Source organism: Vulpes vulpes, chromosome 3 (assembly GCF_048418805.1).
Source record: "Vulpes vulpes isolate BD-2025 chromosome 3, VulVul3, whole genome shotgun sequence".
In the NCBI taxonomy this organism is placed as follows: domain Eukaryota; kingdom Metazoa; phylum Chordata; class Mammalia; order Carnivora; family Canidae; genus Vulpes; species Vulpes vulpes.
Genome location: NC_132782.1, coordinates 100,684,534 through 100,706,961, shown reverse-complemented (window position 1 = coordinate 100,706,961; position 22,428 = coordinate 100,684,534). Strand labels below are relative to the sequence as shown.

Sequence of the window (22,428 nt, the reverse complement as noted above, 5' to 3'; positions counted from 1 at the left end):
TATCAGCCTGAGGATTAACATAATTCTCCATTATGAGATGTACAGTTGTGCATGTTGTATACTGCAGAAAAGTTCCTGGCTGAGGGGTTGTGTGGGGACTGAACTTTATTCACCGTTCCCATTAGTCAAGCTATGAGTCCTGGTAGCCATGCCTCAGCTGGGAGAAACAGGTGCATTTTTGAAATTCCCCACCCATGGGGAGGTAGAGGGAGTGCTTTTGGCAATTCATTGGCTGGGAGGGTGTGCCTTTTTGTGCTAGAGGTGGCCCCAGGGTTTTGGTAAACAAAGCATAAAAGTACCCAAATTTTGTCCTTTTTTTCCTGGCCTTTTCTCTGACCAGTTCCTGGTAATGGTGGTGTTTATAATAATAGCTCTGTACAATGCAAATTGAGTTTGCATAGATCAGTTCCGGAGCCTTTGCCTTCCATGGCCTCTGCGATCTGACTGCTGACCAGCTCTCCCATCTCATTTGGGGAATTTGGATGGAGTGATGGTAGACATGTGTGCTCAGTGGGCCATTTGGAACCAATCACTTTGCTATTGTGTTTTTTCTGATCATTAAAGAGGTTAGTTGCCTTTTCATATACACCAGCCATTTGTACTGCTTCACAACATATTCAAATATCTTCTCTGCATGAAAAGAAAATGAGAAAGCTCAGGAATATACAATTCTTTTCAATCTAAGATGAGCTTTCCTCATGCTTGCTTCAGGAGTACATATACTAAGATGAGCTTTTCTCAGCTTAGATGAGTGTGTTTTCAAGTTTAACCTGGAGCTCCCCTGCAATAAAGGTACATGTTCATCCAATAGATATTGAGGGTCTACTGCAAGCTAGGTACTGGGAAGAGATTGGGGATCTGGCATTGAAAAAGACATATCCATTTCCCTTCCTTCATGGAGCTGAGTCTAACACAATGGTTTTCAACCTTCAGCATGCACCGGAATTACCTGAAGGGATTGCTTGGCCCAGTTCCCAAAGCTTCGGGTTCAGTAGATCTGGGGTGGGGCTTGAAAATTTGGCTTTCTAGCAAGTTTACAGAGGACACTAATGCTAAATGGGTTGGAAGACACACCTCGAAAACTGCTGGCTTAGTGGCACACAGTTCTTGGTACACCAGGGCTGAAACCTCATTAAAACCAGCAGGTGTTGATTTAGGCAAAGTAACTGAGTTTAAGAGCTCAGGCTATGAGAGCAGATGGACCTCAGTTTTTATCTTTGTCATGCCCCTGGCAAGCTGTGTGACCTTGGACAAATTGTTTCACCTCTGAGGGATATAAAACACTCTCTACCTGGTGATAGAGTTGTAAATATTAAGAGTTGTAGAATTTTTAGCATTAAGTTGTAAAGATTAAGATGATTCAGTGAAGTTCTTAGCACAGTGTACTGTCCATGGTCAGCCCCCAGTGAATAGTATGTACATTTACTATTATTACAACGAGAAGTGAAGTCAGATAGTTTGGAGATGCACCAAAAGATGATATAGAAGTTGATATAAATTGGGTTACACTGCAGTAAAAAACATCCTCATCCTCTCTCTCCTTAGTCTCAATGGCTTGGAACCCAAAGATTTATTTCTTGGTCAATATTATATGTCCTTTGTGGATGGCGGGGAGTATTGGTCATGCCATTCATGCAGGGATCCAGGCTGAGAGCAGCAACCATATGGAATTTTGCTGATATCCATTCCAGAGGGAAGATAGTGAGTTCTGGAGAGTGTCACTGGCACTTAAATGCTCCAGGCTAGAAGGGACACAAAGTGACACACATCACTTCTGCTCACAACTCATTTGCCAGAACTAGCCCTATGGCTCCACTCAAACTACAGGGGAGCAGGAATTTCAGTCCTAACATGTGACCAAAAGGAAATATTCAGTACTAATGACTATCATGGAAGGTAATGATAGTTGTTTTCTCTTCTGTTATTTAGAAACATCTTTCTGAAAATATCAATCATTGGAATTCTTTGTTACTATTGGCTCAACATTGTGGCCCAGGCTGGTGAAGAGGTGAGATTTCTACGCTATTTTGCCTTGAGTTTGGTTTCTTATCCTTTGACCACCAGGGAGAAAGTGAATTTCTCTAGTTTCTCAGAGTTTTTACTCATCATCTTAAATATCATATTATTCTTCCATCCATCCGTGTATTTATCTATTCATCCCTTCATCCATCCATCCCTCCCACCCTCCCTTCATCCCTCCCTCCCTCCCTTGCTCCCTCCATCCATTCATCCTTGGGCTGTGCACCCCAAACCTCCCTCTACTTGTTCAGTCAAATTTAAAAGCTCCTAGTCCATCAGCTCTTAGCACTGACTTCCGGCAGAGGTAATTGACCACCAGTTTCATGAACTAATTCAGCCTTCCAATTTGTGCTAGCCTGCTAAACCCCTAGGCCTCTTTCTTAGTCAAGCAGTTATTAATGGATTTTCATAAGGTTAATAAAAAGACTGAAGGGGACACCTGGGTGGCTCAGCAGTTCAGCATCTGCCTTTGGCTCAGGGCATGATCCCGGGGTCCTGGGATCGAGTCCCACATCGGGCTCCCTGCATGGAGCCTGCTTCTCCCTCTGCCTGTGTCTCTGCCTCTCTTTCTGTGTCTCTCATGGATAAATGAATAAAATATTAAAAAGAAAAAAGACTGAAGGCATTATCGTCAGTGATGGCTAGCTGAGAAATTGGATCCAGAAGCATAGGACAGGGATGAAAAGTTTTAAGAGGAGAGATAGGGAGAGGCACCTGGGTGGCTCAGTTGGTTAAGTGTCTGCCTTCGGCTCAGATCATGATCCCGGGGGCCCGGGATAGAGCCCCACTTTGGGCTCCCAGCTGTGTGGGGAGTCTGCTTTTCCCTTTCCCTTTGCTCCTCCCCCTGTTCGTGCACACTCTCTCTAATAAATAAATAAAATCTTTAAAAAAAAAAAAAAAGAGGAGAGATAATGAGAAGAGAAAGTTTGAGGTACATGTGGGGGGCAAGACTTACTGGGGGTGGGGGAAGGAAGGGGCACAGAAAGGGAGTAAACACCCTTGAAAACAAACTCAACAAATTAATGGTGCATCTCTGCCCAGAGTAGGTCTGCTTTTCTGGGTACACAAGGACTCTGTCAAACTGAGCCACCAGCCACATCCTAATGAGTGCAGGGTGCCAGGAACAGAGGGGAATTGAGCAGGAAGCAATAGCCCCTTCCATCTCCTGACTCTTATTTGCCTTTCAGTGTTGGGAAACCCTCATTGGCCAGGAAATCTACCGACTTCTTCTGATGGATTTTGTGTTCTCTTTAGCTGATTCCTTCCTGGGCGAGTTCCTGAGGAGGTAAATATTTGTCAGCCTTTAGTAATTAATACCTGATATTGGAACCAGAGTCATAGTCTTGCCTGAGCAGGAAGTATGGGTATGTACTATGTAAGTGTCCCTTATATACTTTGGCGTGCACTGTTACAAGTCTGCCTCTTGTTCTTTGGGACACTCCTTTCTTCTTGAATTAACCGAAAATTCACTTTTATCCGACAGTCTTATTGTCCAAGTTCATTTGGTTCAGCTGGCCCTTTCCAACCTTCTCTTGAAAAAAAAAAAAAAAAAAGTGGGGCATCTGGGTGGCTCAGTGGTTGAGCATCTGCCTTTGGCTCAGGTTGTGATCCCAGGGTCCTGGAATCATGTTCCACAGCAGGCTTCCTGCAGGGATCATGACCTGAGCCAAAGGCAGATGCTCAACCACTGAGCCACCCAGGTGCCCCGTGTTGGCTCTTATTAATCTTAACACTCTGCTGTGGCATCTTTCCCTGACATTACATTAGATTTATGTCATGATTCATTTAATTGAATTTGATTAATGTGCTAATTATTATTTTAGACACCAGGTATACAGAATTGAGGCAATATTATTACTGGCCCATGTATAGACCTTTTTTTACTGATTTATTCATTTATTTGTCAATAATATGCAGAACATCTCATTCCTCATGGACACTTACATGTTTCTATGAGCTGCTCCTGTGATAATATGGCATAACACAAAAATTCTTTCCTCAATGGGTAGGTTGCATGCCCAACCCCCTCATTCAGTCTGCCCAAACTCACTTTTATTACAGCCTCTGTCTGGGGTCTGGACATAAAGATGAGGAGGTTGTTTTGTTCTGTTTTGGGCTTTTTGATGGCGTTTTTTTTGTTTTGTTTTGTTTTGTTTTGTTTTGGCATCCTCTCTATATGAAGAAATCAAAGGGGTCTCAAGTTTCCTCAGAATAAATGGAGACCTTGGCTTCCTCTTGTGGGTTTAGAAAGTGGGAAAGCACTATTAATCCAGTAACAATAACCAAAAATGGAAAAATGTTCAGGTTACTTGAGTTGGGAGGTGCTGAATTTATCTGATTCCTGAGAAAAAGGTTGAACAAGCAAACAAGTGATATAAATGAGATAAATAGGTAGGATAATTTTAATAATTATCTCCTTTAAATAATATCTATTATTAACTTATAACTAGTATCTATTTAAATAGGTGGGATAAGTTAAATAATGTCCTCTAGAATTTTTATTTTTTATTTTTATTTATTTATTTTTTAGACAGGGGACATTGCAGAGAGAAAGGGAGAGAGAATCTTAAACAGGCTTCATGCCCAGCCCAGAGCCTGACGTGGGGCTGGATCTCATTACCCTGAGATCATGACCTGAACTGAAATCAAGAATCAGATGCTTAGCCTAAACTACCTAGGCTCCCATCTACAATTTTTTAAAACCACTTCAGCAGTACCTCTATTTGAATGCATTGTATTAATTCCATTTCCCCTTAATTCCATCAATTATTTCTTTGAAAATATGCTTATACTTTGAACTTTTCCAAACACTTGCAAGGGAACTTATGACTTTATTCCAAACTGGTGAGGCTCTACTTTGTTGATTGCGGGAAATCTTTTGAAGGAGAGAGTTGATGATTTGGGTACTAACCTCAGTGATGTTTTCACAGACTCATTGGGATGCAGTTTATGACAAGCCTTGGCTTACAGGAGTTTGACATCGCCAGGAATGTCCTGGAATTGATCTATGCACAAACTCTGGTGTGGTAAGTTTTGAAAATCTTCACACTGACTCAGATATATTTTGTAAGTGGGGATATTGTGGCTACTGTTACCCTGATGCACACTTTCTATTTTAAAGATATTTATTTATTTATTTATTTATTTATTTATTTATTTATTTATTTGAGAGACAGAGAGTGGGGGGAGTGAGCATGAATAGGGAAGGAGCGAAAGGAGGGGGAGAAGCAGCCTTCCCTGCTGAGCATGGAGCCGTCAGGTTGCCTGGGTGGCTTGGTGGGTTAAATGTCCCATGGGGCTCCATCCTGGGACTCCAGGATCATGACCTGAGCCGAAGGCAGACATTTAACCCACCAAGCCACCCAGGTGCCCTGAGCACTTTTTAAAAACTGTGGTAGGAAAACGCATAGTATAATATCATCTTAAGCATTTCTAAATGTATTGTTAAGTGTTGAGTATATTCACATAGCTGTGCGACAGATCTCCAGACTCTTTTTATCTTGCCAAGCTGAAACTCTGTAGCCATGACAAGAACTCTGCAGTTCCTCCTTCCCCAGCCCCTGGCAAGCAGCACTCTATTTTCTCTATCAGTTTGACAGTTTAGATACTTTATGTTAGTGGAATCATACAGAAATTATCTTTTTGTGACTGTCTTATTTCCCTTAGCATAATGTTCTTCAGGCTCTACATATTGTGGTGTACACCAGTACCTCCTTCCTTTATAAGACTAAATAGTCCATTGTATAGCTATACCATATTTTGTTTATCCATTCATCCATGAAGGGACCTCTGGGTTACTTCTACCTCTTGGTTACCGTGAATAATGCTGCTCTGATTATGGGTATGCAAATATCTCTTTGAGACCTGACTGCTTTCAGTTTTTTTTTTTTTTTAAGATTTTATTCATTTATTCATGAGAGACAGAGGCAGAGACACAGGCAGAGGGAGAAGCAGGCTCCATGCAGGGAGCCCGACATGGGACTCGATCCCAGGTCTCCAGAATCTGGCCCTGGGCTGAAGGTGGCGCTAAACAGCTGAGCTGCCTGGGCTGCCCCAGTTTTTTTGGATATATACCTGGAAGTGGAATTGTTGGATCATATGGTGCATATTGAGCACTCTCAATTTTTTAAATAAATGATGTGCATAAATCGGCTGATGTGATAATAATGGCATATCTTCATTTACTGGGTGCTTACTTTGGCCAGGTTTTTGAACCCTAGAGATCAAGCCCTCACACAATTGACCACTGGATGGTCAATCCCTGCTTGGGATTCTCTCTCTGCTCCTCTCCTGCTCACTCTCTCTCTCTTTAAAAAAAAAAAAAAAAAAAAAAAGTTAACAGAATGACAGAAAGGAAGTGTAGATTATGGACAATGGTAGAAATGAGATGAGGTAAGTGTTTCCCAAAGTTGTGTTCTGCACACCAACCTACCTATTTTTTGGCATACCTACATATCACCAGTACTGGTTTTCACTTAATATTATTTTTTCTATGGTTTGTCCTCTTTTTTTTCTTAAATACATTTTTAAAGGAATCTTTATATTTTACAGCCATAAATGGAAAGCAGTGTTATTTGAGAAAATCTGCAAGTCACTTGAAAAAATAAAGTAAACTAGGGGCACCTGGCTGGCTCAGTCAGTAGAGGATCTGACTCTTAATCTCAGGGTTGTGAGTTCAAGCCCTATCTCTCGTGTAGAGATTACTTAAAGAAAAATTTCAATTTTTTTTTGAAAAATTTCAATTTTTTTAAAAAATAAAATAAAGCTAGGCCCATCATAGTCATTAAATTCTAGCTGGGTGCTGCTGTCTGCCAAGGCTTGCAGTTTAAACCTTATTCCCATGCTTTCTTTTCTTTTTCTTTTTTTTTTTTTAAGATTTTATTTATTTATTAATGAGAGACACACAGAGAGAGGCGGAGACACAGGCAGAGAGAGAAGCAGGCCCCATGCAGGGACCCTGATGGGGGACCTGATCCTAGACCTTGGGATTAGGCCCTGAGCCAAAGGCAGAGACGCTCAACCACTGAGTCACCCAGATGCCCACCCCAACCTTTCTTTTAGGATAAAAAAGGGAGATTGGCAAATGTTAGGCCCACCAAAGTAAGATTTATTTTCTTGGTACTCAGGAGCATTAAGGAGAATTGAGGGGGGAATGACCTTCTCATGTGTAACTCAATGCAGTTTTTACTGTCCCTGTAGGGTGTCAGACATTCTGGATGCCATGAAGGGAGGAACGGGACATGTCCCACATTTGGGACACCTCAGTTATGGCTTGCTGAAGGGCATTTGGTGGTATGTGGGTGGTGCTTTCTGCAAAATATCTTTTCTAAAGCTGGGAAGAGAGCAGCTAAGCTTCCTGGGTATGGTAGGGATTTTCTTGGTTTGCAGCATTTGTTTGTTAGGGCTACCATAACAAAGTACCACAGACTGGGTAGCTTAATAAACAACAGAAACATATTTATTTTCTTCTTTTTTAAAAAGATTTTATTGGGCAGCCCTGGTGGCTTAGTGGTTTAGCACCACCTCCAGCCGAGGGCCTGATCCTGGAGACCTGGGATCAAGTCCCGTGTCGGGCTCCCTGCATGGAGCCTGCTTCTCCTTCTGCCTGTGTCTCTGCCCCCCCGCCCCCAGTCTTTCAAATAAATAAATAAAAACATTTATTTATTTATTTATTTATGTATTTATTTATCTATTTATTTATTTGAGAGAGCACAAGCAGAGAGGAGGGCCAGAGGGAGAGGGAGAATCAGACTCCCTGCTGAACAGGGAGCCAAACCCGGGGCTCTATCCCAGGACCCTGGGATCATGACCTGAGCTGAGGGCAGACGCTTTACTGACAGAGCCGCCCAGATGCTCCCAGAAGTTTATTTTCTCAAATTCTGGAGGCTTGAGGTCCAAGATCAAGGTGTTGTAGGGTTGGTTTCTTCTGAAACCTCTGCCTTTGGCCTGTAGATGGCACCTTTTCCCAGTGTCCTCACATGATTCCTCTGTATGTATCTGTGTCCTTATTTCTTCTTTTAAAAGCAGTAGTCAGATGGCATTTGGGCCCACCCTAGTGACCTCATTTTACCTTAACTATCTCTTTAAAGGCCCTATCTCCAAATATAGTCACATTTCGAGGTACTAGGAGTTAGGACTCCAGCATATGGATTTTGGAGAAATAGTTCTGCCCATAACACTGTCTTTCCCTTCACTCCACAGTCCATATCTGCCCCCACTCCCCACTCTGTGTGTCTCCCTGTGACCTCTGACACTCTTTCTCCCTCATAGGATTGGAACCTTCTTCTGCCTTCTGCTGCCCTTTATCCAAATGATTACTCTTTTCATCATGTTTTACGTCAAAAATGTGAGTCAGTCTGAAGTTGGAATCAATTAGCTTCTCTCAGTCCCCTGTGCCCCCAGGGGTGATTGGAATTGCACTGGGGTGGCAGGGTAGGGGCTGGTGGTACTGGGAAGGCTATCAAGAAACCAGTGCCTGGCTGGGGTCCATCTGGCCTGCTTCTCTAGTCACAGATGGAAGATGATGCTTCTCTCTCTTCAGATCAGCCTGATGATGAATTTCCAGCCTCCGAGCAAAGCCTGGCGAGCCTCACAGATGATGACATTCTTCATCTTCTTGCTGTTTTTCCCATCCTTCACTGGGGTCCTGTGCACCCTGGCCATCACCATCTGGAGGTAGGAGAGATAGTGGCCTTGTGGTGAGGTGTTAGAGATGGGGTAGGTGAGTGTTTTAAAATGTAGGCTTTATTATCAAGGGTGAGGCCAGCAGATCAGAAGATAAAAATGCTGTTGAAAAGATGATCTGTTATTCTCAGATCCCAGTAGAGGTGGTGGCAGGGGATGGGAATACCACACCACAGAGGGCCACGTGAGGAAACCCCAGGGTTGGTCAGGATGCAGAGGGAGTAAGAGAAAACATGAGCAAGAGCCTTTGCTGTGGTTTCTATGGGAAGGAAAGGGTGAGGCAGAGTAGGCAGGTTTAGGATTGACAAATTGGAACAATTTCAGTGGGTTTTGAGATATAGGGGCTGTCTGGAGTTGTCTGGTACCTGGCCCCGGGTGAACAGGGCGGGGGATAGTGACCCTGAGTGTGAGAACCTGATAGAGTAGGCGGAAGGTGGGATATGGGCTCTTGGATCAGTTGGTTTGCATATGAAAGACGTAGGGTAGCCCCAGGAGAGGCTATCTCTCCAGGGTCAGTACCCTACCCCCCCACATCAAGAGAAGTGAGAAGATATGCTTAATACATTGTTGCACCCAAGTTCCCTTGGTAATCGGCAGACACAACAAACAAAGAAGGGAATAGATCTTAGCTTGGTTACCACCCATCAGGTGGCTTGGTGCAGCTTCCTCAGTTCCTCAAAGTACTGTTCCCAGAATGGGGACAGAACTTCAGCTAAATAAACATTTAATGCCTTGCTTGAGCTGGTTCCTTTCTAGCTCTCCAGCTGCACCCCACTCCGGCTCCACCTTCCTTCATCCTCATGGCTCTTGCTCCATACCTGGGACCCTATGAGCCTCTCCCAACACAGGGTGGAGTCCTCTGTTTGAAATGTTCTTCCCACTTTGCTCGATGGCCTTCTATATACCCTCTGGTTCTCCGCTCAGAGGTCATCTTCAAGATGTGATCCTCATGACCATCCTTATCTATGTCACCTTCTCTCAGGGCAGTTTCTTTTCTTTATTCCATCGTTCATGGTCAGAAATGCCTTCATTTGAATCTTTATTTAATCGTGACTCATTAGTTGTCCATCTTTCTTGGTAAAATGTAAGCCTGAGAGGGTGGAATCCAGGTCTGCTCTTTCCTATGGAATCTCCAGGGCTTGGTGTCTAGCACAGCACCTGGTACAGGTGCAATAAACTTTTATTGAATGAATGAATGAATGAATGAATGAATGAATGAATGAACAAAGGAGTTGACTTTTAGGGCATAAGCAGAAATAGAACTATCAGGAACTCAGGTGGCTTCAGGCCAGGCTCCTCTGTTTTATGATGTCTTTGCATCTCTCTTTTTTCCCTCTTCCTAACCAGTTCCTAGTTTCCCTCTAGTTTCTGCTATTTCCTACTGCTACACATGGCCACCATTGCCACAGCGTCAGCTTCCACAGATCACAGGGTCTCCTCTTTGTATTTCCTAGTTTGACTTCCCCAGAAAAATAATCTGACCACCCAGTTCATTTCTGCAAGCTGGGATGCCACAGAGTTCATTGCCTGCTCTTTGGATTGGTGACCAGTAGATCCAATGTGAACCCTGTGTGGGAGCTGATCCTCGGAGTGCAGGTCATGAGCACAAAACATAGCAGCTGAGGCCAGGAGGGAGAGGGTATCAGCAGGCAAGAATTTCTGGCTCCAGGTCCAGGGCTCAGAAAGGACCATTTGATTCTAGAAAAAAGCTATGCCCTGAGTCTCCTGCTAGAGATGTTTTTCTATCCCTTGTTTTATCAGATTGAAACCTTCAGCTGACTGTGGTCCCTTTCGAGGTCTACCCTTCTTCATTCACTCCATCTACGGCTGGATTGACTCCCTGAGTAAAAGGCCCAGCTACCTATGGGTTGTTTGGATCTACCAGAACCTCATTGGAAGTGTGCATTTCTTTTTCATCCTCACCCTCATTGTGCTGTAAGTGGAGCACGTTTGGGAACCTGGGGGGAAATGTGCCATTAACTTCACCTGGGAATAGATTCGGGGAGGTTTGCCAGGAAAGCAGAGGGCCACAAATCAGTATTCTGGATGGTCTTCACTTTGCCCTTGAATTTTTTAAAACAGTTACTTGCTATCATCTTGCCCTAGGTCTTTCGTTTTGGTTTTTTGTGCGCTTTGGTTTTTTTTTTTTTTTGCCTGTTTTATGAAAAAGTAATACCTGTTATGTCCCCTCTTAAGAAATAACATAAAAACAAAATGAAATTTTGGATTTGAGAATGCTTAGGAAAATCACATGTGTGATTCTTCCTGAGATTGTGGTTACGTTCAAATGGATTGGGCATTGTTGGTACGTAGGATAGCATTCTTCCATTTTCAAATAAAAATGATCAATATCTGACTTCTTGTGGATAAAAAAGAACTGCCAAGATTGGATTCATCTTCCTACATGAATAGTTGATTGGCTAATAGCTATCTCTCTTTAGAAGCCTAGTCCTGGGGCACCTGGGTGGCTCAGTGGGTTAAGCAGCTGCCTTTGGGATATAGGGGCTCCCCACTCAGCAGGGAATCTGCTTCTTCCTCTCCCTCTGCCCTCCCCACTCATGTGTGCTCGCTCACTCTCTCTCAAATAAATAAATAAAATCTTAAAAAAAGAAAGAAAGAAGCCTAGGCCTGATGGCATTAGAGATAGCAACTCTTCCCAGAGAGAGATACAACTCAAAAGCACAGATTAGTGGAACCAGTAGATGTTGCTTACAGAGCAACCTCTTAGTTTTACAGGTGGAAGTGATAAGACAGCAATGGGCTGACTTGCAGAGATAAGTTCCAGGCTGCACGGTCTGTGAGTGACAGCGTGCTACAACCTGGATGTCCTTGCTCCTGGGCATGCCTTCCCTCCCCAGACTAGGTTGTTATCTGCCTCTTTAAAATGCTCAGGTTTCCTAGCAGCTTGTTGCATCAAATTACCAATTCACTGGGGAGCTTGCTAGAGATCCAGAATCTTAGACCCTACCCCAGACTTACAGAATCCCAGAACCTGAATTTTGAAAAACTCCCAGGAAATTTGTGTCATGTTGAAGTTTGAATAGCACTATCCAGATTCACAAACTCTGGCTGCACATTAAAATCATGTGTAATTTCTAAAAATACCATTTGGCCCCTATGCCCCAGGAATCTCAGTCAATGGATCTGAGAAGGGGCCGTGAAATGAGTCTTTTTTCCATCTTTCACCTGATTGATTCTCTGTGCAGCCAGGTTGGGGACTGTTGCTCTTTATTTATTTTTTAATCTTTATTTGCTCACTTGAGAGAGGGAGAGAGAGAGAACTCGAGCATGAGTGGGGGTGGGAGGACGGAGGAGGGTTGGAGGGGGAGGGAGAAGCAGACTCCCTGGTGAGTAGAGAGCCTGACATGGGGCTCAATCCCAGGACCCTGAGATCATGACCTGAGCCAAAGGCAGACACTTAACACTGAGCCACCCAGAACCTAGAACCATTGCTGTGATGTATTTAACCTGTAACTCACTCAGACCAACATTTCAAGGACACTGTAGGGCCAAAGTCCACTTGTAACCAAATATTAGTTTCTTTGCACCCTTTTGGAATTTGGGGACTGCAGAACATTGGCAAAAGTATCTGTCATCTTTTTTTTCTTCTCTTCTAGAATCATCACCTACCTCTACTGGCAGATCACAGAAGGAAGGAAGATTATGATCAGACTGCTCCATGAACAGATTATTAATGTGAGGAGTCCCTCTGTTATCCTCCTTCCACCTTTTTTTTTAAACGTTATATAAGAAGAACTTTCAGACATACTCCAAAATAGAATAGTTGAATGAATCCACACCTGCCCACCACCCAGCACCAACTACCATCAGCATGTGTATACTCTTATTTAATCTACACTAAACCTTCAATGCAAATCTCTGAATTATTTTAAAGCAAATCCTAAATTTACATAATTTTATTTGTAGAAACTTCTATGTGCCTGAGAAATACAGACTTTTTTTTTTTAAGATTTTATTTATTCTTGAGAGACACAGCAGCAGAGACACAGGCAGAGGGAGAAGCAGGCTCCCTACAGGGAGCCCGATGCGGGACTCCATCCTGGACTCGAGATCACGCCCTGAGCTGAAGGCAGACGCTTAACCACTGAGCTACCTGGGGGTCCTGAGAAACAGACTTCTAAAAAACATAACCACAATATCACCATCATCATGCCTAAAAGAAAGTGTAATAATTCTAAAGAATTCTATCAATTCTCATATGCAATCAAAGGTCAAAAATCCCCGATTGTCCCCTGAAGTGTCTTTTTACAATAGGGGTGTTCAAATCAGGGTCTGGGAAAGTGCCACGTGCTGCATTTGGTTGATACTGGTTGATACGTCTCTTGTTTCTTTTAATCTGCATTTGTTTTCCCCTTCTCTCTTCTCTTGCCATTATTGTTGAAGAAACCAGGCCATTTGTCTTGTGTTAGTTCTTACATTCTGCGTATATCTAATTTGCAACCTTGTGGTGGTGTTTACCCTGTTTCTTTTTTCTTTTTATTTCCTGTACCCTGGTGGTGATATTTAAAAGTCCGATTAAATCCAGATTCAGCATTTGATTTTATGTTTTGTTTTTTTAAGATTTTATTTATTCATGAGAGACACAGAGAGAGAGGCAGAGATATAGGCAGAGGGAGAAACAAGCTCCCTGAGGAGAGCCTAATGTGGGACTCCATCCCGGGACCCCAAGATCACGACCTGAACCAAAGACAGACGCTCAACACTGAGCCACCCAGGTGCCCCCAGATTCAGCATTTTAGCCAGAATTCTTCATAGATGATGCTATGTACTTCTTACAGCATTACCTTGAAACATAAAATGTCCTGTTGTCTATTTTTGTGTGATATTAAAAGTAATCAGTGAGTCCATGCTTTGTTAGCCCGACCCATCTATCCTAAGACTCCCCATCTGCCTTTCACCTGATGGATTTTACAGCCTTTGATGAGTATTGCCTAGTAGACCACTGATTTCATTAGAGATGACAAAATCATGGTACTCTACTCCTAGAAATTCTTCTGCATTGATTAGCTAAGAATCTTCTATGAAAAAAGAATTTTTGCTCCACTATTTGATTACCTTGTAATATAATTTATAAAGGAAAGGCAAAGTATATGCATGATTTTTCCCCCTTTATTTACCATTTTTTGAAAGGATGCGTTGGTATCCCAGTCTGTATTAGTTTCCTAGGGCCTGCCATAGCAAAAAATCACGAAGTTGGTGGCTTAAAATAATAGAAATTTATTCTCTGTCAGTTCTGGAGGCCAGAAGTCCAAAATCAAGGTTTCAGCAGGGTACCTTCCAAAGCTCTGAGAGAGAATCTGTTCCATGCCTCTCCTAGCTTCCTGTAGGGGCCACAGGCTAACTTAGCTGTTTCCTGACTCGTTGCTTCGTATCTCCTGTCACTGCCTTCACCTTCACAAATTCTTTTTCGTTGTTTCTCCTTCTCTTCTAAGGACTTGTCATTGAATTTAGGGCTCATCCTCATCCAGAAAGATCTCATTCCAGAATCTCTAATTATGTCTGCAAAGATCTCATTTCCAAACAAGGTTATATTCACAGGTACTTAGGTAGGATAACATGGACATATCTTTTTAAAAGGGAGATACTATTCAACCTGTCATCTAGCAACCTCCAAATGTGGCCAGTGAGGATTTTAAAATTATCATTATGAATTCATAGATTTGAGTATACTTTGACATCTTTCAATTATAATAATTTGTGGGGTGTCTGGGTGGCTCAGTTGGCTAGGCATCTTGCCTTCAGCTTGGGTCATTGTCCCAGCGTCCTGGGATCGAGCCCTGAATTGGGTTCCTTGATCGGCTGGGACTTTGCTTCTCCCTCTCACTCTGCCACTCTCCCTACTCATGCTCATTCTCTCTGAAATAAATAAATAAAATCTTTTTAAAAATTATAATAATTTGTTCATCCTTAAATAGTCTCATCCTTTGCTAATGGAAATCCTTTTGGATTAGCTCCTGGGCTCTTTTGACATGACCCCAGAAGTCTTTGATAGCTCACCTGCTCTCTGGAAGGACAAGATGTTCAAGGCTCTTCTTGTTCATTACCTTGCCCCAGAACATGAATCAGACATTTATTCAAGGAATCCTGGTGAAATGGCATTTAGAGACCACAGTCTGGGAATAGTGATGCTTATTGCCACTGGGCTGGTTCCCTTTTCTTCTAAATACCAATATAATTATGACATGAACACTTACATCTAAGAATATGGGAAAGAAGCAGGATTCCCCAGGGTTCTATCCGCTTGAATCTTTGGGGTTTCAGATCATTTGGGTTGGTCCTTTATATGGTGTAAAGGAAGGGCATGGATTAATTATGTTCTTTTTTCTGCCTGTCCCTACAAGGACCACTTGTAGTTTTCTGATGCAGCACTTTGAATGTTTTGGGCAAGTCTTATGCAACTCTTAACAGGGGACACCTGGGTGGCTCAGCGGTTGAGTGTCTGCCTTTGGCTCAGGGCGTGATCCTGGAATCCCAGGATGGAGTCCCACATCAGGCTCCCTGCATGGAGCCTGCTTCTCCCTCTGCCTATTTCTCTGCCTCTCTCATGAATAAATAAATAAAATCTTAAAAAAAAAAAGAAAATCTTAACAGGGGAAGTATTTGATTTTAAAACCTTATGTTTTAAGGGAAGTACCAAGTAAAGTGAGGAGGAATTTAGATGGCATCATTTCAGAGAGGCACCAGAAGGATCACCACAGGCCTACATGGTTGGGAGTCTTACCCAGAGGTTGCACCACAGAGGCAGGTTCATTGTTTCTAAAAGAACCCAGACTAATTTTTATTACTCTCTCTGGGGTCATATACATCTTTAATCCCTATTTTAAAATTAGGGAAACTAAGGATTACAGAGTGAAGTGACTTGCCTAAAGTCACAGAACTACTAAATGGTGGGATTTGAACTGGGCAATTTCAAAGTTTGTACTCTTAGCTACAATGCAGCTTTGCCTCCCTGAGTCAAGATCTTTTGGATAAATCCTAAGAGTTTGCATCTTTGCAAGCTCTCTAAATAATTCTCACTGGCACTAGAGTATGGAAACAGCTGCTAGAGACCAGTAATTTTCAAACAAGTTGGCTATATCCAAGACAGCTAGCGAATTTGTTTAAGATGCCGCTTCCCGAGGACAGCTCTTCCTTGCATGATTCCAGTGAAGAAATGTAGAAGGAATGAGGGAAATAGAAAATTATTATGAAGCAAATATGATAGCTTCATTATATAATTATTGGATGCTTAAATTCGTGGGTGACAGTCTAAGGAGAAACATGGGCATGGGAAAAGGAATTGATCTAGACTGGCCAGACCATCAATGGCACTTGCTAGCCTACTTCAACACTAGTAGAATATACCACCCTCTCATCTGCAGCAGATTCACCAGTAAGTGATTCTCACTCCTGGTAGGATGTACCCCCTTCCTTTGTTCCCCTCCCCAATTTGAGAATTTTTCATCTAGGTCTACTCCATTGACACTGATAACTTGGACAAATATATTTGACGTCCCCAGATGCAGAGCTGTGAGCTTTGACATTCTCAGTGGGAGGACAGGGCAGTGATGTTGGTGCCCAGTGTTCTGAGACTGAGGGCATGCCAAGAAGGGAGCTACTATACACCAGTTGTCCTGGGCCTTCAGACAGTGGCATTAAGTTGCTTCTAGCAGCAGGATAGATGGCTTGCTATTCAAGCCTTCTAGGAGAATTGCTTTAGAGGAGATGTTACAATTCAGGAAGGCTATGGCAGGTAATTTGTGCTGTGAAATATTTCTTCTCTTTCATTAAAAGAAAACAAAACCGGGGCACCTGGGTGGCCCAGTTGGTTAAGCCTCCAATTCTTGGTTTCAACTCATTTCCCTGAGCTCAGGGTCGTGAGATCAAGCTCTACACTCAGCAGAGTCTGCTTAAGATTCTCTCTCCTTCTGCCCTTCCCCCCAACCCTCAAATCAATCAATCAATCAATCAATCAATCTTAAAACAGAAAAAGCAAGCAAGAAAACATGATGGCAGTCTCTCTTCTATGTCTGGGACCCTACCTGCCTAAAAAAACCAACCTTCATTCCATCATTTGCTTTTCAACCTCCTACCATCCCCCATGTTTTTGTTCTTGTTTTGGTTTTGTGTCTTGGCAGGAGGGCAAAGACAAAATGTTCCTGATAGAAAAGTTGACCAAACTGCAGGATATGGAGAAGAGAGCAAACACCAACTCGTTCACACAGGAAAGGAGAGATGTAGAGGTGAGACTGGGAGTTGCCTTGGGTTCCTTGTGACACAGACCTGCCTCCTTGTGAAATGTGCATTAGGAAGCTAGAATAACATAAGACACCTCACTTTCTATGTTTAAACATTTCTGTATTTTTTATTTAACAAATAGTATTTATTTAACCCTTTCTTTTTTAAAAAGATTATTTATTTATTTATTCATGACACACACACACACACACACACACACACACACACACACACACAGAGGCAGAGACACAGGCAGAGGGACAAGTAGGCTCCATGCAGGGAGCCTGATGTGGGACCTGATCCCAGGACTCCGTGATCACGCCCTGGGCTGAAGGCTGATGCTCAACCACTGAGCCACCCAGGCGTCCCTATTCCACTCTTTCCATGCTGACACTTTTTCTCTGTGATGGGGTTGTCATAGCAAAGGCCCTCATGGGGCTTGAACACATCCTTTATATAGTCCGATCCACCAGAAGTACATCCCACGGAGAAGGAAAATACCCTGAAATCTCCCTCCACTGTGTTAATGGTTCAGTGTATACTCTTTCAGATCTTTTCCTGAAGGCATCTGCAAATATACATGCATATACTAGCACTTTTGTTTATTCATTTATTAGAAAAGTGGGGCTGTACTATACACATAGTATCCTAACTCCATCCCTCATCACAACACTGTATTTCCAACATTGTTTCAGTCTGTACGTATTTGGACATTTGGATGGTTTCTAGGTTTTTTGTTTCTAATACTAAAAACAGTGTATAATGAAACATTTTTGTTTTAAATTGCTTTTATGTGAGTATTTTTGCTACAGGGCATGTACATGATACTGTTAATAGATATTACTATATCATGCTCTTAAGATTTTATCAATTTCATGCCTACCAAGAGGATATAAGACATGTCGGAAACCCTGCCATAAGTCCAAAGTTCTTGCTGGCTTCTTTGGTGTTCTGGAAAATATGGATAGACAGTAAATCCACCGTAATTCAAATGCTACTAGTTTTGGAAGTTAGGATCTTGTCAGTAGAGACTGCCATGCCATTTACTACTTGTGTAAATTAATACCATCAGCATGATGTAGATATGGGGTCTAGAGGTCTGACTCTAGTTCCTGTGCAGGCAGAGACCCTGTTTGTACCCTTACAGCCCTGGGTCCTGATATATTACCTGGCATATTGTAGATTTTCAGTAAATGTCTGTGAAATGAATGAATAAATTAATAGAATCACTTTCCCTAAAAGACCAACAAAGCATGTTTGCTATGTCTATGGCCAAGCCTTGGTTTTAATCTGTCACATCTTAATTTTAAAATGGTGGCAGTTCACAAATCCCACCAACTATGCAATAGGACCCGAGTCTACATTCCTTTCCAGTGATGAGACCACCTGTTTTATTTCCTTTCAGCAACCAGGAGCTTTGTATGTCAGAGAACATGATGCTGCTTTTGGTGAGTAACCGGCACTGAAGGAGACCTACTTTAACCAAAATCATTTGGTTTTGGAAGAGGGTCAAAACCACTTCATGTATCAGTTACTCTGTCAATTAAAAGAACCAACTGAAGCTGTTTTTAGCAAAAATCCAAGAATAATTCTTGCTTTAGGTGTTACCAGAAGCAGAGACTCACAATATGCTCCCAGAACCTGGTTTCTTTCTGTTCCATACTTTTCTACGTTAGCTCCTTTCTTGAAAAGGCTCTTCCTAACAATTGCAAGACACTTTTATCAGCCTCTTGTACTTTCTCAGATGGAAGTCTAGTGGGAAAGAATGAGAGGCCCAGAATTCTTGATGTGTTTCATTGGATCTGACTGGGTGATGTGTGCATCTGTGAACCAATTGCCACGGCCATGAAAATGTGATGATTTCATCGGCCAGATCAGAGATCTGTAGATAGAGGTGCTACAACCAAACAGATCACAGAGACTGAGAATGAGAAAGGGTGGCTTCCCAAGAAAAATCTGGAGCTGAGGTCAGAAGGGAATGAATACTGGGGAGGAAACAAACAAACCCATTCATCTTTTTGGGGTAGCATTTACTGATGACACCCAATGATGGGAGTTCAAGGGGAAAATTGCAGAAACTTAACAGAAGGCAGGAGGTATGAGAAGCCATGGGATCTTGAATTTGATATTTCCCTCACAGACATGAGGCAGTGTGTGCATTTGTGCTAACTTCTCTTTTCCGGGTCCAACCTAGACCTGCGATTTAGGCGCTCGGTTCAAGAAGAGAATTCAAAGGCGTGATGTTTGTTGCGGCAGCCAGACACCAATCGAATGAAAAGATAAAGATGGAGCAGCTTCTTCCGTGACACCTGAACCTTTCTGAGCTTCCCAGGAGGGGAATTCAAGCCATTAGCCAGAGTGGGAAGCTGACCACAATGTATAAACTGAAGAAGATTTGGCCATTGCCTGCTGGTTTTTTATACCTGGATTTTCCAAGAAAAAATATTTGGGATTTTAAAATAAAGACAATTGTAACATTTAAACTGGTTCACAGAAACCCAGAAGAGATAACCTGGGAATTATTTATTGAGTCTTTAAGAGATGTGCATATGAATTATTGGTCCTTAGAAATCTCTCCTCCCAGACCCGGAAAAGATTTGGAAACTGGTGCTCAAATAGTCCAGCCTGAATAAAACGGGGATCCTTAGGGATGTGAAACCTCTGAATTGGGGAACCTGCTTTGTTCATGACTTTGAACTGCAAATATCCCACTCCATGTTCCCAACAGAGAAATACAAGAGGTCTTGTTTATAAACTTTATTGCATATCACGTATGAGTCTTTGGGGTTGAACTGGGATGGGTGTGGGTGTGGACTGGGACTCTGCCCCTGTGAGGTTGATACATGAGTCACCATCAAAGCCTTATGTTGAATCAAAGATGAAACCAGTGGTGATGCATGAAGCATGTATGTATATATATATGTGTGTGTGGAATGAATATATACCTATGTGTGTATATACACACATATGTACACATACCATTCCTTTAAAAATATTTTACTTATTTAAGTAATCTCTACACCCAGCTTGGGGCTTGAATTCACAACCCTGAAATCAAGAGTGGCATGCTCTTCTGACTGAAGCAGGCGGGTGCCCCAACATATAGCATTATTGTGCAGATTTGCTGAATGATTCACAAGGCATGTGATTGTACTTAGAACTGAAGCATCTAGCAGAAAGGTGGAATTGACCAAATTATTTAGGGGAGAAGTCTCCTCTTGAGTAATCACTATGATGAAATATAGTTGGAACTGAATTTTGAAAGCATTTAACATGCATTTGAAACACAAGCATCCAATCAATGCTCAGTCGATTCACATTTTCATTCACTTGTTTATTAACTCATTTCATCAACTAAATTTCATTGTTAATTTTTTTGGTATCTTCTCAGCTAGTAGTTACTAGAAGTGTTTATTCATTCATTCAACAAATATGTGACAAGTAGTTGTGAACAAATCAGTGAACAAGTCAAGACAGAGTCTGTGTCCTCATGTGCTTATTATCGACAGGAAATTAATAATTAAATTGTGATAGGTGCTGTGAAGGAGAAGCCCAGGGGACTGCAGGAGACTTATCAGTAGAGTCAATGAAGGGAGCCCACTGAATTGATGTTTGAAGTGATTCCCGCGCCCCCCCCCCCCCCCCCCCCCCCCCCCGCCTTGTGTCATCTTAAAGCTGTCTTGTGCTTCTTTGGCTTCTACACTGAAATATGAACTCCCTCTGAAAGTAGAATTTTTGCCTATTGACCATCTGGTAAGGGCTTATATCTGGAATGCTTCTCCATTTGCCTCCATCGCTTGTGTCAACTTCTGCTTCTCCTGGAGGTGTAAACAAAGGAGAAAGATCTAGTCTGTAGGTCTCACATGCATTTGGATGTGAGGATGCTTTTAAAACTTGGGCTTGGGATGCCTGGGTGGCTCAGCGGTTGAGCGTCTGCCTTCAGCTCAGGGCGTGATCCCAGGATCTGGGATCAAGTCCTACATTGGGCTCCTCTCAGGGAGCCTCTCTCTCCCTCTGCCTATGTTTCTGCCTCTCTCTGTGTCTCATGAATAAATAAAAAATATTAAAAAAAAAAAAAAAAACAACTTGGGCTTGAGGGGCACCTGGGTGGCTTAGTTAAATGTCTGCCTTTGGCTTGGGTTGTGATCCTAGGATCCTGGGATAGAGCCCTACATCAGGCTCCCTGCTCAGTGAGGAGACTGCTTCTCCCTTCCCTCTGCCCCTCCTCCCTGCTTGTTCTCTCCCTCTCTCGGATAGATGATAGATAAATAGATAGATGATAGATAAAATCTTTAAAGAAACAACAAAAAACTTGGGCTTGAGATAAGGAATGTATTGGCTTGCTAGGACTGCCACAACCAAATACTATAGACAGGCTGGCTTAACACAAATTTTTTCAGATTTCTGGAGGCAGGGAAGTCCATGCACCTTGTCACTGTCCACAGTTTTGGTTTCCTTCTGATGCCTCCTTGGCTTGCAGGTGGTTACCTTTACGCTGTGTCCTCATATACTCTTTCCTCTGCATGGACATCTTTTTTTTTTTTCTTTATGTGTCCTTTATGTGTCCAAATTTCTTGTACTTATAAAGATACCAAGCAAATTGAATTAGGTCCCACACTAATGGCTTTAATATAACTTATTCACCTAATTAAAGGCCATATATCCAAATATGGTTACATTTTAAGATATGAGGGGGTTCAGATTTCCAGCGTATGAATTTGGGGTCAATACAGTTCAGTCCTGTAAATAGGGGTCAACTCTCTTCCAGTCCTCTCACGGCCTCCCATTAGGCATGCCGGCTCACTCAGTGCCGGCTGCACTCAAATTGCAGGGGGAGCTGACCAACAACAGCCAGGCCCAGGACCCAGTCTGGACCAACTAAATCAAGCACCTTACTTTTTCTTTAAAGGTCCCCAAATGATTTCCATGGAAAGCCAGGGCTGAGAAATTGTGAGCCAGGATCTGGAATATCTTATCCATGGTTTCATTTTTTCAAGTTTCAATGACCCATGGTCAACTGCAGTTGGGAAGAAGATGATCCTCCTTCTGACCAGTTGTCAGGAAGTCAAGAGGTCAGTAGTATCCTAACTGTATCCAATTGTCACAGCACCTACGTCCCTCCCCTCATTTCATCTCATCACATAGACATCACATCACAAGAGGGGTAAATACCAGACAATATTTTGAGAGTGATTACTTTCACATAACCAGCATATTGTTGTATAGTGTTGCTATTCTCTTAACTGTGCCTGATTTCTTTTTCTTTTATTCATTTATTAATGAGAGAAAGAGAGGCAGAGACACAGGCAGAGGGAGAAGCAGGCTCCATGCAGGGAGCCCGATGTGGGACTCGATCCCAGGACTCCAGGATCATGCCCTGGGCTGAAGGCAGGCGCCAAGCCGCTGAGCTATCCAGAGATCCCCTGTGCTTGATTTCTAAATTAGTCTTTATCATAAACGTGTATGGTAGGAAAATACAGAGTATAC

General features: G+C 42.6%; 1 protein-coding gene across 5 annotated transcripts in view; it reads left to right on the top strand.

Moving 5' to 3' along the window:
* TMC5 (transmembrane channel like 5) overlaps positions 1 to 19,706 on the top strand; it is a 66,534-nt gene extending 46,828 nt beyond the window's left edge. For all 5 annotated transcript variants that reach the window (XM_072753745.1, XM_072753746.1, XM_072753748.1 and 2 more), the window contains exons 12-21: positions 1,930 to 2,008; positions 3,207 to 3,304; positions 4,950 to 5,045; positions 8,290 to 8,365; positions 8,561 to 8,694; positions 10,465 to 10,638; positions 12,321 to 12,399; positions 16,842 to 16,946; positions 18,347 to 18,389; positions 19,136 to 19,706. In XM_072753745.1, coding sequence (XP_072609846.1) covers positions 1,930 to 2,008; positions 3,207 to 3,304; positions 4,950 to 5,045; positions 8,290 to 8,365; positions 8,561 to 8,694; positions 10,465 to 10,638; positions 12,321 to 12,399; positions 16,842 to 16,946; positions 18,347 to 18,389; positions 19,136 to 19,182 — 931 coding nt within the window. In that variant the 3' untranslated portion in view covers positions 19,183 to 19,706. The remainder of the gene's footprint in view (positions 1 to 1,929; positions 2,009 to 3,206; positions 3,305 to 4,949; positions 5,046 to 8,289; positions 8,366 to 8,560; positions 8,695 to 10,464; positions 10,639 to 12,320; positions 12,400 to 16,841; positions 16,947 to 18,346; positions 18,390 to 19,135) is intronic.
* Positions 19,707 to 22,428: the final 2,722 nt, after the last annotated feature.